Raw genomic sequence first — 14,975 nt, forward strand, 5'->3', positions numbered from 1 at the left:
GGGCTGTAGTTGATACAAGGAGGTCTTTATGATGGCTACATTTTTTCTTCATTACTCACACTGCTTCTCTTGCCTGAAGGGGCTTGTTTGTAGGATCTTTGGAGAATGACATCAAATGTCTTTAAATGAAATAGGTTACCAGTCAGGCTGATTGTTATCATGGTGCTGTCAGGGTTGTCGGTCTCTTTTACTTTCACCCATAGTGAGAGCAGACTGCTGAGCGCCATACATTTGGCTGGTCAGTGAGAGAGATGAAATTACTCACATCACCGTTTTTTGTACAGGTCTGTGAAAAGGGTTTCTGGCCTCCCCTTTAGTATTTTCTGTTGAAAAGCTTTCCTTGTGTCATTTTTTTTTGGTCTCTGGAGGGTAGAGAGTGGACTCAGCGCTGAGGGAACACATGGTGCCTGTGGGCTCTGCTGCTGCTGCCCTGCACAGTTGTCATGGCGACCATTTTTGTTTGTCTGCTTATGTTGCTAGTTTATGCTTTTGTTCTAGCTTAATTTTGTAGCTTGCTGGCTAGGTTTTTGTTGTGTAGCTAGTTAAGGAGAGTAAAAACTACTACATTTGAGGCACAAAGTTGAAATTATATATATATATATATATATATATTTGTTCATCATGTCTTGTCTTGAATTATTTTTAGATTGGAGATGTTCATCTCATTTTAAAAACTAAAAACAGATAAATCAGGAGCTCATGCTCTCGACAGAACATATGGCTGGAGTACAGAGCCAATATATCTCAGGGACTGTTAATCTGAGACTTGCTACAGTAAAATAAATTAGAAGCAAACGTATTTTGGAAGTGGGGAACTGATTATGTTAAAGGATGACCTTCATACAAACCTCCAGTCACATACTGCACTGTATGCACCATAGAGTTGGATAGAGGGCACATTTGATCCAAAGCATGTTTTAGCATGGGCAGCTATTCAGCGTCTCAAAGATAAGAGATGAGCTCTCTAGTAGACTAGTATGCACCTATCTGTAATGTTAAAGGAGAAGCCATGCCACAGTCTTAAAGGGATGCTGTTGTTTTTATTTTCTTGCAGATTCTCGAAGTTTCCTGGACAGTAGTATGAACCAAACTCCAGCCTCGTCGAATGGAGAGCTTTTCTGCTCGGAAGTGTCCTTCACTCCCGCCACCTGTCAGAGAATGTTCGGATCCATGCACTCTGTATCGTCAAGGACCCTCCCACACACAAACAGGTACTGTCTTTCACACTGCAATGTTTTTGTGTGTGTGTTAACTGTAGCTACATTTTGTCACGCCTGCTCCCGCTCCCCCTCTGGCGCTCGAGGATGCCAGGCTGCCCATCATTACGCACACCTGTCAACATCATTACGCGCATCAGCGCTTCATTGGACTCACCTGGTCACTTTGTTGATTGCCCCTTCTATATCTGTCTGTTCCTCAGTTTGTTTCCCGTGTCAGCATTATTGTTGTCTCTTGTTCAGACGCTGTCCTTGTTTGTTTCATGTCCGTTTATGCATTAAATATTCACTCCCAGTACTTGCTTCTCGTCTCCCAGCTGCTGTCCTTACACATTTGTGCTTATACTTGATCATCCCCAAATATCTTTCTCCCCTCAGCCTCCTCAATGTCCACAGATCTCCCCTGGGGGCCCAGAGGGACCTGGAGGGGTCTGGGGGCCAGAGCTGGGGTGAGAGGAACCATGATGCCCAAAGCCAGGGGGATTTAGTCTCTCTGCTGCTGGGGAATGGACATCTTGGTCTGGAGGACAGCCTGTTGGAAGCTATGGAGGGTCTGGGGGTCCTGGATCTAGGCCTGGGGCTTGGAGAGGGTGGACTGACAGGACTGCCACCCGTGCTGCCTGAGAAGAGGGTACCAGGGCTGGCTGGGTCCCGCTCCCCCTCTCTCAGTGGATTATCCAGCCCCCACAGTGGTAGTAGTCTCAGCATCCCCTTCCCCTCAGCCATGACCCCAGCCCCTTTCAGAGGACTCAGCCCTGGTGGTGGTGGAGCCCCTTTGCCTGGATCAGGTACACATGCACGCAGATACACACACAGGCAGACACACACACACCATCATTCCTGTTTCCAAAAAACTCTAAGGCATCCTGCTACGATTACTACCGACTTGTAATAATGAAGTGCTTTGAAAGGCTGGTCATCGCAGTACATCAATTCCATCCTCCCAGACACCTTCGACCCACTCCACTTTGCATACCTCCCCAACAGATCCACAGATGACGCATTCTCTATTCCACTCCACACTGCCCTCTTCAACCTCACCAACGACTGACTATGAGACAGTCTACAGTCTCTCCCTCAACTTCAGCAAGACCAAGGAGCTGACTACAGAAAACAAGGGCGGGTGCACACCCCCATTCACATCGATTAGGCCATAGTGGAGACGGTCCAGAGATTCAAGTTCCTTGGTGTCCACATCACTAAGGACTTAACATGGTCCTCTCACACCACAACAGTTGTGAAGTAGGCACGGTTTGGCAGAGCCCCTCGGATCCTTGGGAACTTATAGCTGCAGCATTGAGAGCATCCTGACTGGCTGTATCACTGTCTGGCATGGCAACTGCACCGCCCTTGAACAAAAGGCCCTACAGAGGGTGATATTATGGACGGCCCAGCACAGTACTCAGGGTGAGCTCTCAGTCAATCCAGGATGTACATGCCAGGTAGTGTCTGGGAAAGGGCAGAAATGATGCAAAATACTACAGCCATGCTGCTGTCCGGCAGGCGGTACCAGTGCATCAAGGCTCAGACCAACAGACTCCTATACAGCTTCTGTCCACTGGCTATAAGACTGTTAAATGGCTAACAACTACTGCTCTCCCTCTCCCACAGACTACCCACACGGACTCTATGCCCATCCACAGGACTCCACCCACTCAGACATATACACCTGTCTTACTTACACACACACAGTGGTGTGGTGTGGTGGACATTGATTAATCCCGATTGATACTTATCAATGTAGTGCTTTGGAGGTATATACCGTATCAATTAATAGGGCTGATGGAACAGATTGGAATGTTTATATTAAAATGCAGATCAAATATTATTTATTCACATTTTAGGCACAGCAAAATACACACGGCAGTAGGCCTATGCGTGAATGTTGCAAAATGCCATTTGCGCGGAAAACACTCTTTAAAATGCACACCGCACATGCAAGCGGTTTCGTGGACAGAGATGGAAATATCAGTTAGAAAAAGGGGGGATTTAAAGATGCAACAACTATCATGGGTTGCTAATATGATTAGGATAAAGCCTTTGTCTGCTAGACAATGAAAGAAAGCTGACAGAAAACCGACAGAACAGAAGAATGCATAAGAGTTAAGTCTTTATAAAACATAATTACACAAAAGGTGGGAATTTCTCAATAGGCTACTTTGAAGCAAGGTAAGACATGCCTTTGGAAACATTTTGGCAAAATTTGAGTATACCCATTTCTCCAGGCACCACATGCTCACTCACACGCTCATTATTGAAGCCATACACTTACACCCAGTGGCACACACGACCTCACAACTACACTGCTCCTAAAATGATTATTGATTAGAAGTATTACTATCACTATGCTGCTGTTAATTGATTATTGATTGCCATTATCATTAGTATCTATTTATTTCTCCTGCTATTACTCCTATTTACATGTACACTATATATACAAAAGTATGTGGACACAACTTCAAATGAGTGGATTCAGCTATTTCAGTTGCTGACAGGTGCATAAAATCGAGCACACAGCCATGCAATCTCAATAGACAAACATCGGCTGAAGCATTGCCTTTCTGAAGAGCTCGGTGACTTTCAATGTGGCACTGTCATAGGATGCCACCTTTCCAACAAGTCAGTTAGTAAAATTTCTGCCCTGCTAGAGCTGCCCCAGGTCAACTGTAAGGGCTGTTATTGTGAAGTGGAAACGTCTAGGAGCAACAACGCCTCAGCCGCGAAGTGGTAGGCCACACAAGCTCACAGAACGGGACCGCTGAGTGCTGAAAAGTGTCGCACGTAAAAATCGTCCGTCCTCTGTTACTGGCTTTGGTTTTCCATTTATATTCTGAGGGTGGACTTTAGCACACAGCTTGTTGACACGTAGGGTGCACTGATTGGTGTCACCTCGTCAGTCCGTCCGTGTGTGTTACACGTGTGCTGGTTGCCAACTCATTACTGGGAAGGTGTTTGACCTGTGTTGGCCCAGGTGCTATTTAGGCGTGGCTGGCCCAGTGCTCCAGTGGAGCTTGAGAGATGTTGGGGAGAGCTACACTTCACCTCATCTGTGGTGCGATTTCCAGCTCAACCTGTTTGTGTTTTGGTGTTTCCCCTGTTTGTTTGGCTTCATCTTTTAACTCCCTGTCCTAAGTTGTTGTGGCTTTTTCTTTTAGGTAGAGTTTCCATCACTGATTGGTGGAAATATTTTGAAAGTTTCATAAACACACAGGGTAATAAAAAAAAGCCATGGGCCTTAAGTTGGAAACATTTGTGGAAAATCCTACATGGGAGATGCTAGATAAAAGTACAAAGGCGAATCTGCTCGTCACTGCAAATCATTATGACATCAAGGTGGTGTCTGGCCATCCAAAATCAGTAGTCAAAGAGTTGCTCTGCTGAGGAGGAAATCCTTACGTAGAGGGATGTTGGTGAAAAGGGTAGTAGGTCAATTCCCATAGACTTGCAACTGAGTGAGATAGGACTAATGGCAAAATCGGAACAACAGAAATTGGAGGTGGAGCACAGGGAAAGACCAGATGAGCATGCTAGACAGACTAGAACAAGAAGAACATCAACATGCCTAAAATGGCAGCGAGATATTTGGTCACAGCTGAGCTGAGATGGTTTGGGATGAGCTGGACTACAGAGTGAAGGAAAGGCAGCCAATAAGTGCTCAGCATATGTGGGAACTCCTTCAAGATTATTGGAAAAGCATTCTAGGTGAAGCTGGTTTAGAGAATGACAAGAGTGTGCAAAGCTGTCATCAAGGCAAAGGGTGGCTGATTTGAAGAATATATGTTGATTTGTTTAAAACCTTTTTGGTTACTACATGATTCCACATGTGTTTACTCATAGTTTTTATGTCTAAACTATTTTTTTACAATGTGGAAAATAGTAAAAATAAATAAAAACCCTGGAATGAGTAGGTGTGTCCAAACTTTTGACTGGTACTCATCTATATGAGAATGCCATTCATTGACTACAGTGCCCTCAAAGCTCATCACTAAGCTAAGGACCCTGGGACTAAACACCTCCCTCTGCAACTGGATCCTGGACTTCCTGATGTGCTGCCCCCAGGTGGTAATGGTAGGTAACAACACATTGGCCCAGCTGATCCTCAACACGGGGGCCCCGCAGGTGTGCGTGCTCAGTACTATCCTGTACTCCCTGTTCACTCAGGACTGCACGGCCAGGCACGACTTCAACACCATCATTTGTTGATGACACAACAGTGGTAGGCCTGATCACCAACAATGATGAGACAGCCTATAGAGAAGAGGTCAGAGACCTGACCGTGTGGTGCAAGGACAACAATCTTTCCCTCAACGTGATCAAGACAAAGGAGATGATTGTGGACTACAGGAAAAGGAGGACTGAGCAGGTTGACAGCTTCAAGTTCCTTGGCGTCCACATCACCAACAAATTAACATGGTCCAAGCACACCAAGACAGTCGTGAAGAGGGCACAACAAAACCTATTCCCCCTCAGGAGACTGAAAAGATTTGGCATGGGTCCTCAGATCCTCAAAAGGTTTTACAGCTGCACCATCGAGAGCATCCTGACGGGTTGCATCACTGCCTGGTATGGCAACTACTCTGCCTCCGACCGCAAGGCACTACAGAGAGTAGTGTGTATGTACATCACCGGGGCCAAGCTTCCTGCCATCCAGGATCTCTATACCAGGCGGTCAGAGGAAGGCCCTATAAATTGTCAAAGACTTCAGCCACCCAAGTCATAGACTGTTCTCTCTGCTACCACATGGCAAGCAGTACCGGAGCACCAAGTCTAGGTCCAAGAGGCTTCTAAACAGCTTCTACCCCCAAGCCATAAGACTCCTGACTATTAGCATTGCCCCCCCCCCCACACACACACACACTTCTATGCTGCTGCTACTCTCTGTTATTATCTATGCATAGTCACTTTAATAACTGTACCTGCATGTACATATTTCCTCAATTACCTTGACACCGGTGCCCCCGCACATTGACTCTGTACCTGTACCCCCTGTATATAGCCTCCCTATTGACTCTGTGCTGGTACCCCCTGTATATAGCCTCCATATTGACTCTGTACTGGTACCCCCTGTATATAGTCTCCACATTGACTCTGTACTGGTACCCCCTGTATATAGTCTCCACATTGACTCAGTACTGGTACCCCTGTATATAGCCTCCACATTGACTCAGTACTGGTACCCCCTGTATATAACCTCCACATTGACTCTGTACTGGTACCCCCTGTATATAGTCTCCACATTGACTCTGTACTGGTACCCCCTGTATATAGTCTCCACATTGACTCTGTACTGGTACCCCCTGTATATAGCCTCCACATTGACTCTGTACTGGTACACCCTGTATATAGCCTCCCTATTGACTCTGTACTGGTACTCCCTGTATATAGCCTCCACATTGACTCTGTACTGGTACTCCCTGTATATAGCCTCCATATTGACTCTGTACCGGTACCCCCTGTATATAGTCTCCACATTGACTCTGTACTGGTACCCCCTGTATATAACCTCCACATTGACTCTGTACTGGTACCCCCTGTATATAACCTCCACATTGACTCTTTACTGGTACCCCCTGTATATAGCCTCCACATTGACTCTGTACTGGTACACCCTGTATATAGCCTCCACATTGACTCTGTACTGGTACTCCCTGTATATAGCCTCCACATTGACTCTGTACTGGTACCCCCTGTATATAGCCTCCCTATTGACTCTGTACTGGTACCCCCTGTATATAGCCTCCACATTGACTCTGTACTGGTACACCCTGTATATAGCCTCCACATTGACTCTGTACTGGTACCCCCTATATATAGCCTCCACATTGACTCTGTACTGGTACACCCTGTATATAGCCTCCCTATTGACTCTGTACTGGTACCCCCTGTATATAGCCTCCACATTGACTCTGTACCGGTACCCCCTGTATATAGCCTCAACATTGTTATTTTACTGCTGCTCTTTAATTATTTGTTGTTTTTTATCTGACTTTTATTTGGTATATTCTTAAGACTGCATTGATGGTTAAGGGCTTGTAAGTAAATATTTAACTGTAAGTCTGTTGTATTCGGCGCATTAGACAAATAAAATGTGCTTTGATTTGTTTCACTCCATATATTTTCCATCACCATAAGTATTTCTGCTACCAATCACTTTTCAGCCCTGTTTCCATGTACATCTGCCAATCGCGCCTACACGGACACTCTGGCCCACACATTTACATTTGCAATCTATATCTATCTATATCTCCTTCAAATACTCCACTATCCCTCCCTATTGTACATTTGGTGCTGGTACTGACCCTGTATATGCAGTACCTGACTTTTATCTGAAATGTAGTTGTTTTTGTCCTCACTTATTTGGCGTGTTTTTGTTCTTGTTGTATAGTTTATTGCTTGTAATATTTTGATACTCAGTATTGCACTGTTTGGTAGGGCTTGCAAGTTAAGCATTTCACTGTACTTGTGCATGTGAAAAATTAAACCTCATTACACAGTCTGTCCCGTGCTGTAAACATGTATAGACACCTCTACGTTGACTCTCACCCGTACATTGAAAGACAATGCCTGAATTCACACTCAATCATACTGTCTCTCTTTCTCTCTCTTCACACCAAGTGGCCGTCTCTGTCTGTGTGTTGCGTTGCAGACCCGTTTTCCAGTAAGCAGGACAATGTGAAGTTTGTTCAGGACACTTCCAAATTCTGGTACAAGCCTGACATCTCCAGAGATCAAGGTAAATATTGTTTCCGGAAATTAGACGGGTGCTGCAAGAACTCTTTCTCTCTTTGTGTGTGTGTGTGTTGCCTTGGATATTTTCTTTCCACACCGTGCTTTCCAGCACAGTTCCAGCCATTATGCTAGATGTGCATTACACACTGCGCAACCAGGCCAGAGCAGCACAGTTGGGCTTGGCTTGGCTTGGCTTGGCTTGGCTTGGCTTGGCTTGGCTCTGTTTGTCTCAGTAGTCTGAAAAGGGCATCACAGTCGCTACTGACTATGACATGGGTGTTGTGACTGTGTTAAACTTAGTTTTTTTGACTCCTGTGGTGCTCTGTAGCCATCGGGGTGCTGAAGGACAGAGAACCTGGATCCTTCATCGTCAGGGACAGTCACTCGTTCCGCGGAGCCTACGGATTGGCTATGAAGGTGGCCACACCCCCTCCCTCTGTCCTGACACAGAGCAAGAAAGGTGGGTGTGATAGGCCACAAATTAGTGCATTTCAAATGGCATGCTATTCCCTATAAAGTGCACTTCATTTGACCAGAGCCCTATGGGAATAGGATGCCATTGGAGACGCATGCTCAGAGAGGTCCAACATGGTCTCATTAGAATATGTCATAACATTTTACTATTGTAGTTAAATGTCACTTCTGACTTTCTTCTAATGAGATATTTCTGTCAGTCCAGGACGGTGTAAGGTGAAGTTGCCGCTGATCCTGTGTCATTTTAGCATTTTTCTCCACAAATATTTAAGGTTAGGATTAGGGTAGGGGAAGCTGATCCTCGATCTGTACCTAGGGCACTTGCCATTTCCCCGATCCTCTCTGATGTCACTTCCTATCTCCATAGTGGGTGGCGACCTATCCAATGAACTGGTTAGGCACTTCCTGATTGAGTGCACACAGAAAGGGGTGCAGCTTAAGGGCTGTCCCAATGAACCCTACTTCGGTGAGGACATATTCATGTGTGTTGTGCTATGTGCCTACGTATGCGTGTTCTGTTCTTTTATGGTGTTTTGTGTTGGTTTCTATGCATATGTGTACTGTGTGGGTGCAGATGTTCAGTTTTGTGAAGTAATACAATGTATTCCTCTGGTGGACATACTCAGTAGTGCATCTAAACGGGGTCCACAAAATCTGGTCCCAAAAATAATTTTGGTTGACCAATGACTAGATGGAAAGGTATATTGAAGTATCTGAGACAGTGTATTCTGTTCCTCACAGGAAGTCTGACTGCGTTGGTCTGTCAACATTCCATTACCCCTTTGGCCCTTCCCTGTAAACTCATCATCCCCGAAAGAGGTAAGAATGTGTGTGTGTGTCTTTCCTTGTGTTTTTATAAATACAATTATATCAGTTCCCACTAAACTTCCCTTTTCTTCCTGTGTTGTCAAACCCTCTGGAAGAGACAAGTGATCCCTCAACACAGTCAGTAACCAACTCTGCTGCTGAGCTACTCAAACAGGGAGCAGGTACTTTATAGTCTCAGCTCTCCTCTTCTCTGACTTTGTGTGGGTGTGTGTGGTGTGTGTGTGTGTGTGTCATGTATGCTTCTCCGTGTAGTTCATGGGCTCAGTAGAGCTGCAGTCTCTGACTGGGTACCAGTCTGTATGTGTGTTACAGTGTATAACGTGTGTGTGTTACAATGTGTAACTGGTGTGTGTCTCTCCCTAGCTTGCAGTGTGTGGTTCTTGGGCTCAGTAGAGCTGGAGTCTTTGACAGGGTACCAGGCTGTACAAAAGGCAGCCAGTCGGACTCTGGCCATGGACCCTCCTCCAACCTCCACTGTGGTTAATTTCAAAGTCTCAACACAGGGCATCACTCTCACCGACAATCAGAGGAAGTGAGTCATACGCACACTTGCATGAACACACATGCACGCGGCATGCCATGCATTCATGTGAGCACACACACACACACACACACACACACACACACACACACACACACACACACACACACACACACACACACACACACACACACACACACACACACACACTTGAGCATGCATGCATATGCCTGCACACACATATAATATAAAGAACCTCCTACAAAATAAGGGTATGGTATTGTTCCCTGGGGAACAACAATATCTAAATACAGATAATGTACCATCAGAGGTACAGATAATGATAACACATGGTATTGTTCGTTACCCTTTTGGTACGTGTGCGGACAAAGAGGGTCCATTTTTGTACCCAATATTTTGAATATTGGTAGAGCATGGCGCTTGTAACGCCAGGGTAGTGGGTTCGATTCCCGGGACCACCCATATGTAGAATGTATGCACACATGACTGTAAGTCGCTTTGGATAAAAGCGTCTGCTAAATGGCATATATTATTATTTATTATTATATTAAGATCCAATCATCACACTGTAGTTCTGGACGTACGTTGAAGGGACATTTCGGTTTCCCAATAAGTTGCAGAAAAGCAACGAACGAAGGTACATATTTGTACCCACCATAAGGCGCAATGATTAATTTATGACACCTAAAAGGATCTAATGGCTCTGTCACTGGGGTGGTACATTAAAAGGGTACATTTGTACCCTCTTCATTATCATAAGTGGTGTAAAGTAATTCAGTCATTTTGGGGGGTATCTGTACTTTACTATTTATAATTTTGTCAACTTTTACTTTTACTTCATTACATTCCAAAAGAAAATACTGTTCTTTTAACTCAAATCAAATGTTATTGGTCACATACACGTGTTTAGCAGATGTTATTGCGAGATTAGCAAAATGCTTGAACCCCATACATTTTCCCTGACACCCACAAAAGTACTCATTACATTTTGAATGCTTAGCAGGACAGGAAAATGGTCAAATTCATGCACTTATCAAGAGGACATCCCTACTGCCTCTGATCTGGCAGACGCACTAAACACAAATGCTTTGTTTGTAAATATGTCTGTGTTGGAGCGTGCCCCTGGCTCTCCCAGAAACCAAATAAAATTGTGCCGTCTGGTTTGCTTAATATGAGGAATTTGAAATGATTTATACTTTTACTTTTGATACTTAAGTATATTTAAAACCAAATCCTTTTAGACTTTTACTCAAGTAGTATTTTACTGGTTCACTTTCACCAGCAGCATACCACCCTGCATACCACTGCTGGCTTGCTTCTGAAGCTAAGCAGGGTTGGTCCTGGTCAGTCCCTGAATGGGAGACCAGATGCTGCTGGAAGTGGTGTTGGATGGCCTGTAGGAGGCACTCTTTCCTCTGGTCTAAAAAAATATCCCTATTACACAGGGCAGTGATTCCCTGTGTAGGGTGCCGTGTTTCGGATGGGACGTTAAACGGGTGTCCTGACTCTCTGAGGTCATTAAAGATCCCATGGCACTTATCGTAAGAGCAGAGGTGTTAACCCTGGTGTCCTGGCTAAATTCCCAATCTGGCCCTCAAACCATCACGGTCACCTAATAATCCCCAGTTTACAATTGGCTCATTCATCCCCCTCCTTTCCCCTGTAACTAATCCCCAGGTTGTTGCTGTAAGTGAGGATGTTTTCTCAGTCAATTTACCTGGTAAAATAATGGATAAATAAACTTGTCATTTTCTATTAACGTATCACCATTGGGTACTTTTTCCACCACGGATTAGCATATTTCCTTGCAGTTCCCCCACGGGTTCAAGTCCAAGCTCTTGCTGAGCCTCTCAAGAACACTCAGAGACTTGTCCCGAAGCCACTTCTGTGTTCTCTTGGCTGTGTGCTTAGGGTTGAAGTCCTGTTGGAAGATGAACTTTCGTCTCAGTCTGAGGTCCTGAAAGCTCCGGAGCAGGTTTTCATCAAGGATCTCTCTGTACTTTGCTCTGTTCATCTTCCTTTGATCCTGACTAGTCTCCCAGTCCCTGCTCCTGAAAAACATCTCCACAGCATGATGCTGCCACCCCCATGCTTCTGGTTCTGGTTTCCTCCAGACGTGACGCTTGGTATTCAGGCCTAAGAGTTAAATCTTGGTTTCATCAGACCAGAGAATCCTGTTTCACATGGTCTGAGAGTCTTTAGGTGTCTTTTGGCAAACTCCAAGCGGGCTGTCATGTGCCTTTTACTGAGGTGTTTCTTCTGTCTGACCACTCCACCATAAAGGCCTGATTGATGGAGTGCTGCAGAAATGGTTGTCCTTCTGGAAGGTTCTCCTATCGCTACAGAGGAACTCTGGAGCTCTGTCAGAGTGACCATCGGGTTCTTGGTCACCTCCCTGACCGAGGCCCTTCTCCCCCGATTGCTCAGTTTGGCCAGGCGGCCAGCTCTAGGAAGAGTCTTGGTGGTTCCAAACTTATTCCATTTAAGAATGATTGCGGCCAATGTGATCTTGGGGACCTTCAATACTTCAGACATTTTTTGGTACCCTTCCCCAGATCTGTGCCTCGACACAATCCTGTCTCGGAGCTCTACAGACAATTCCTTTCGACCTCATGGCTAGTTTTTTTCTCTGACAATCAATGTCAACTGTGGGACCTTATATAGACAGGTTTGTGCCTTTCCAAATCATGTCCAATCAATTGAATTTCCCACAGGTGGACTCCAATCAAGTTGTAGAAACATCTCAAGGATGATTTAATGGAAACAGGGTACACCTGAGCTCAATTTTGATTCTCATAGCAAAGGGTCTAAATACTTATGTAAATAAGGTATTTCATTTTTTTTATTTTTAATACATTCACACCAAAAAATATTAAAACCTGTTTTCACTTCTGATTATGGGCTATTTTTATTTATTCCATTTTAGAATAAGGCTGTAACGTAGCAAAAAGTCAATGGGTCTGAATACTTTCCAAATGCAATGTATCTCACGAGGCCTTATTGTGAGTCCTAATTTGACCCTAATACAGTATGCCACAGAGACTTTGAATACCGTATGTGAAAATGTCAATGTGACTAACTTTCCAGTTTTATGTGCTGCATGTCATATATTGTGTTGTGATTATTGTATTTGTATGCTGGCGTCACAAAAATAATTTCCATGGAAAATGAAAGTATATCATATTGTATCTGAGGAATGAACTGGGGTAGAATTATGTACCTGTAACTAAAGGTTTAAAGGATTACCTTACATGGTACCACCCCATTAACAAGCGTTGGTAGCCCTTTAGGAACATGTTTTCCTCCTGGCTACCCCAACCCTGGCCAACAGCTCCGCACCCCTCACAGCTACTTTCCCGAGCCTCCCCAGCTTCTCCTTCACCCAAAACCAGACCGCAGATGTTCTGAAAGAGCTGCAAATCCTGGACCCGTACAATTCAGCTGGGCTAGACAATCTGGACCCTCTCTTTCTAATATTATCCGCCGCCATTGTTGCAACCCCTATTGCCAATCTGTTCAACCTCTCTGTCGTTTCGTCCGAGATCCCTAAAGATTGGAAAGCTGCCGCGGTCATCCCCCTCTTCATCCCCATATTGTTTTTATTTACTTTGCTGCTCTTTTGCACACCAATATCACTACTTACACACCATCATCTGCTCATCATCACCTGCTCATCTATCACTCCAGTGTTAATCTGCTAAATTGTAATTACTTTGCTACTATGGCCTATGTATTGCCTTACCACCTCATGTCATTTGAACACACTGTGTATATAGACTTTCTTTTTTTTCTATTGTGTTATTGACTGTACGTTTGGTTATCCCATGTGTAACTCTGTGTTGTTGTTTCTGTCGCACTGCTTTGCTTTATCTTGGCCAGATCGCAGTTGTAAATGAGAACTTGTTCTCAACTAGCTTAACCTGCTTAAATAAAGGTGAAATAAAAAATATCGAAACCTTTTTTCCAACAGTATAGTTATGACAGATATTGTATACCTACACTACAGTGTACTCACCCCTCACCGTCTCTCTCTGTCTGTAGGCTGTTCTTCAGGAGACACTACACCGTCAATACCGTCATTTTCTGTGCCCTTGACCCACAGGACCGCAAGTGAGTACTGTGCACTCCTGTGTGGGTGTGTGTGCCTCAGATCATCATGTGAGTACTGTGCACTCCTGTGTGGGTGTGTGTGCCTCAGATAATCATGCACGGCAACTAACTATTCTCTCCTCACAAGGTGGACAAGAGATGGCTGCTCGTCTGCTAAGTAAGTCATTCCTTCACTTCAGCTCCTGTCATTATTTTTCTCTCTCTTATGCACTGTCTTCCTCTCGATCACCCTTTCTCATTGTGTTTCACAATTTGTCTTTCTATCTTTACAAATCTCTCTCTATCCCACAGAGAGAGAGAACTTGTATTTTCTGAAGTATTTGCTGAATAGCAAGAGAAAATGTTTTGCAATGAAAACAACAGTTTATTTTTTGAAGAATTCAGGAAGGTCCCTCTCCATTTTGGCCCGTATGTTTCTGTTGTATTCCTAGTGAACATGACCCTCGATTCTCCTGTTTGGCTGTTGAAGCTGAAGGCTTACTGAGCTTCTCTGCTGTTTCTCCTCCTGTCAGGATCTTTGGTTTTGTGGCGAGGAAGTCGACGAGTGGGACGGAGAATGTGTGTCACCTGTTTGCTGAACACGACCCCGAACAACCTGCCACTGCCATCGTCAACTTCGTCTCCAAGGTGTTGATTGGATCACTGAAGAAATAAGACCTGGACACACACACACCACACACACCACACACACCACACACACCACACACACACACACACACACCACACACACACACACACACACACACACACACCACACACACCACACACACCACACACACCACACACACCACACACACCACACACACCACACACACCACACACACCACACACACCACACACACCACACACACCACACACACCACACACACCACACACACACACACACACACACCACACACTACACACTACACACCACACACTACACACCACACACACACACACAGTTTGTCCTGCTGGTACATACTGCACTTAAATGCCGATATAGAGAAGACTAATGTGTTGCATTATGGCAAACTACCAGCAGAGGGCAGCACAGGAGCAACATCTTTACCCTGCCACCAGGGTTGTAAGGGTGACATTTCACCTTGACGCTGGTCAGATTTTGCATTTCCCCC

General features: G+C 44.9%; 1 protein-coding gene across 1 annotated transcript in view; it reads left to right on the top strand.

The window, feature by feature from the left end:
- The window catches only part of LOC124038697 (tensin-3-like), a 52,480-nt gene extending 37,846 nt beyond the window's left edge, over positions 1–14,634 (top strand). Inside the window, exons 7-17 of the mRNA XM_046354782.1 lie at positions 1,055–1,211; positions 1,596–2,005; positions 7,864–7,950; positions 8,275–8,406; positions 8,788–8,886; positions 9,162–9,239; positions 9,344–9,409; positions 9,612–9,780; positions 13,792–13,860; positions 13,988–14,017; positions 14,373–14,634. Of these exons, the coding sequence (XP_046210738.1) occupies positions 1,055–1,211; positions 1,596–2,005; positions 7,864–7,950; positions 8,275–8,406; positions 8,788–8,886; positions 9,162–9,239; positions 9,344–9,409; positions 9,612–9,780; positions 13,792–13,860; positions 13,988–14,017; positions 14,373–14,514 (1,439 nt within the window). The 3' untranslated portion in view covers positions 14,515–14,634. The remainder of the gene's footprint in view (positions 1–1,054; positions 1,212–1,595; positions 2,006–7,863; positions 7,951–8,274; positions 8,407–8,787; positions 8,887–9,161; positions 9,240–9,343; positions 9,410–9,611; positions 9,781–13,791; positions 13,861–13,987; positions 14,018–14,372) is intronic.
- The last annotated feature ends 341 nt before the right edge of the window (positions 14,635–14,975 follow it).

Source organism: Oncorhynchus gorbuscha, linkage group LG06 (genome assembly GCF_021184085.1).
Source record: "Oncorhynchus gorbuscha isolate QuinsamMale2020 ecotype Even-year linkage group LG06, OgorEven_v1.0, whole genome shotgun sequence".
Lineage (NCBI taxonomy): Eukaryota > Metazoa > Chordata > Actinopteri > Salmoniformes > Salmonidae > Oncorhynchus > Oncorhynchus gorbuscha.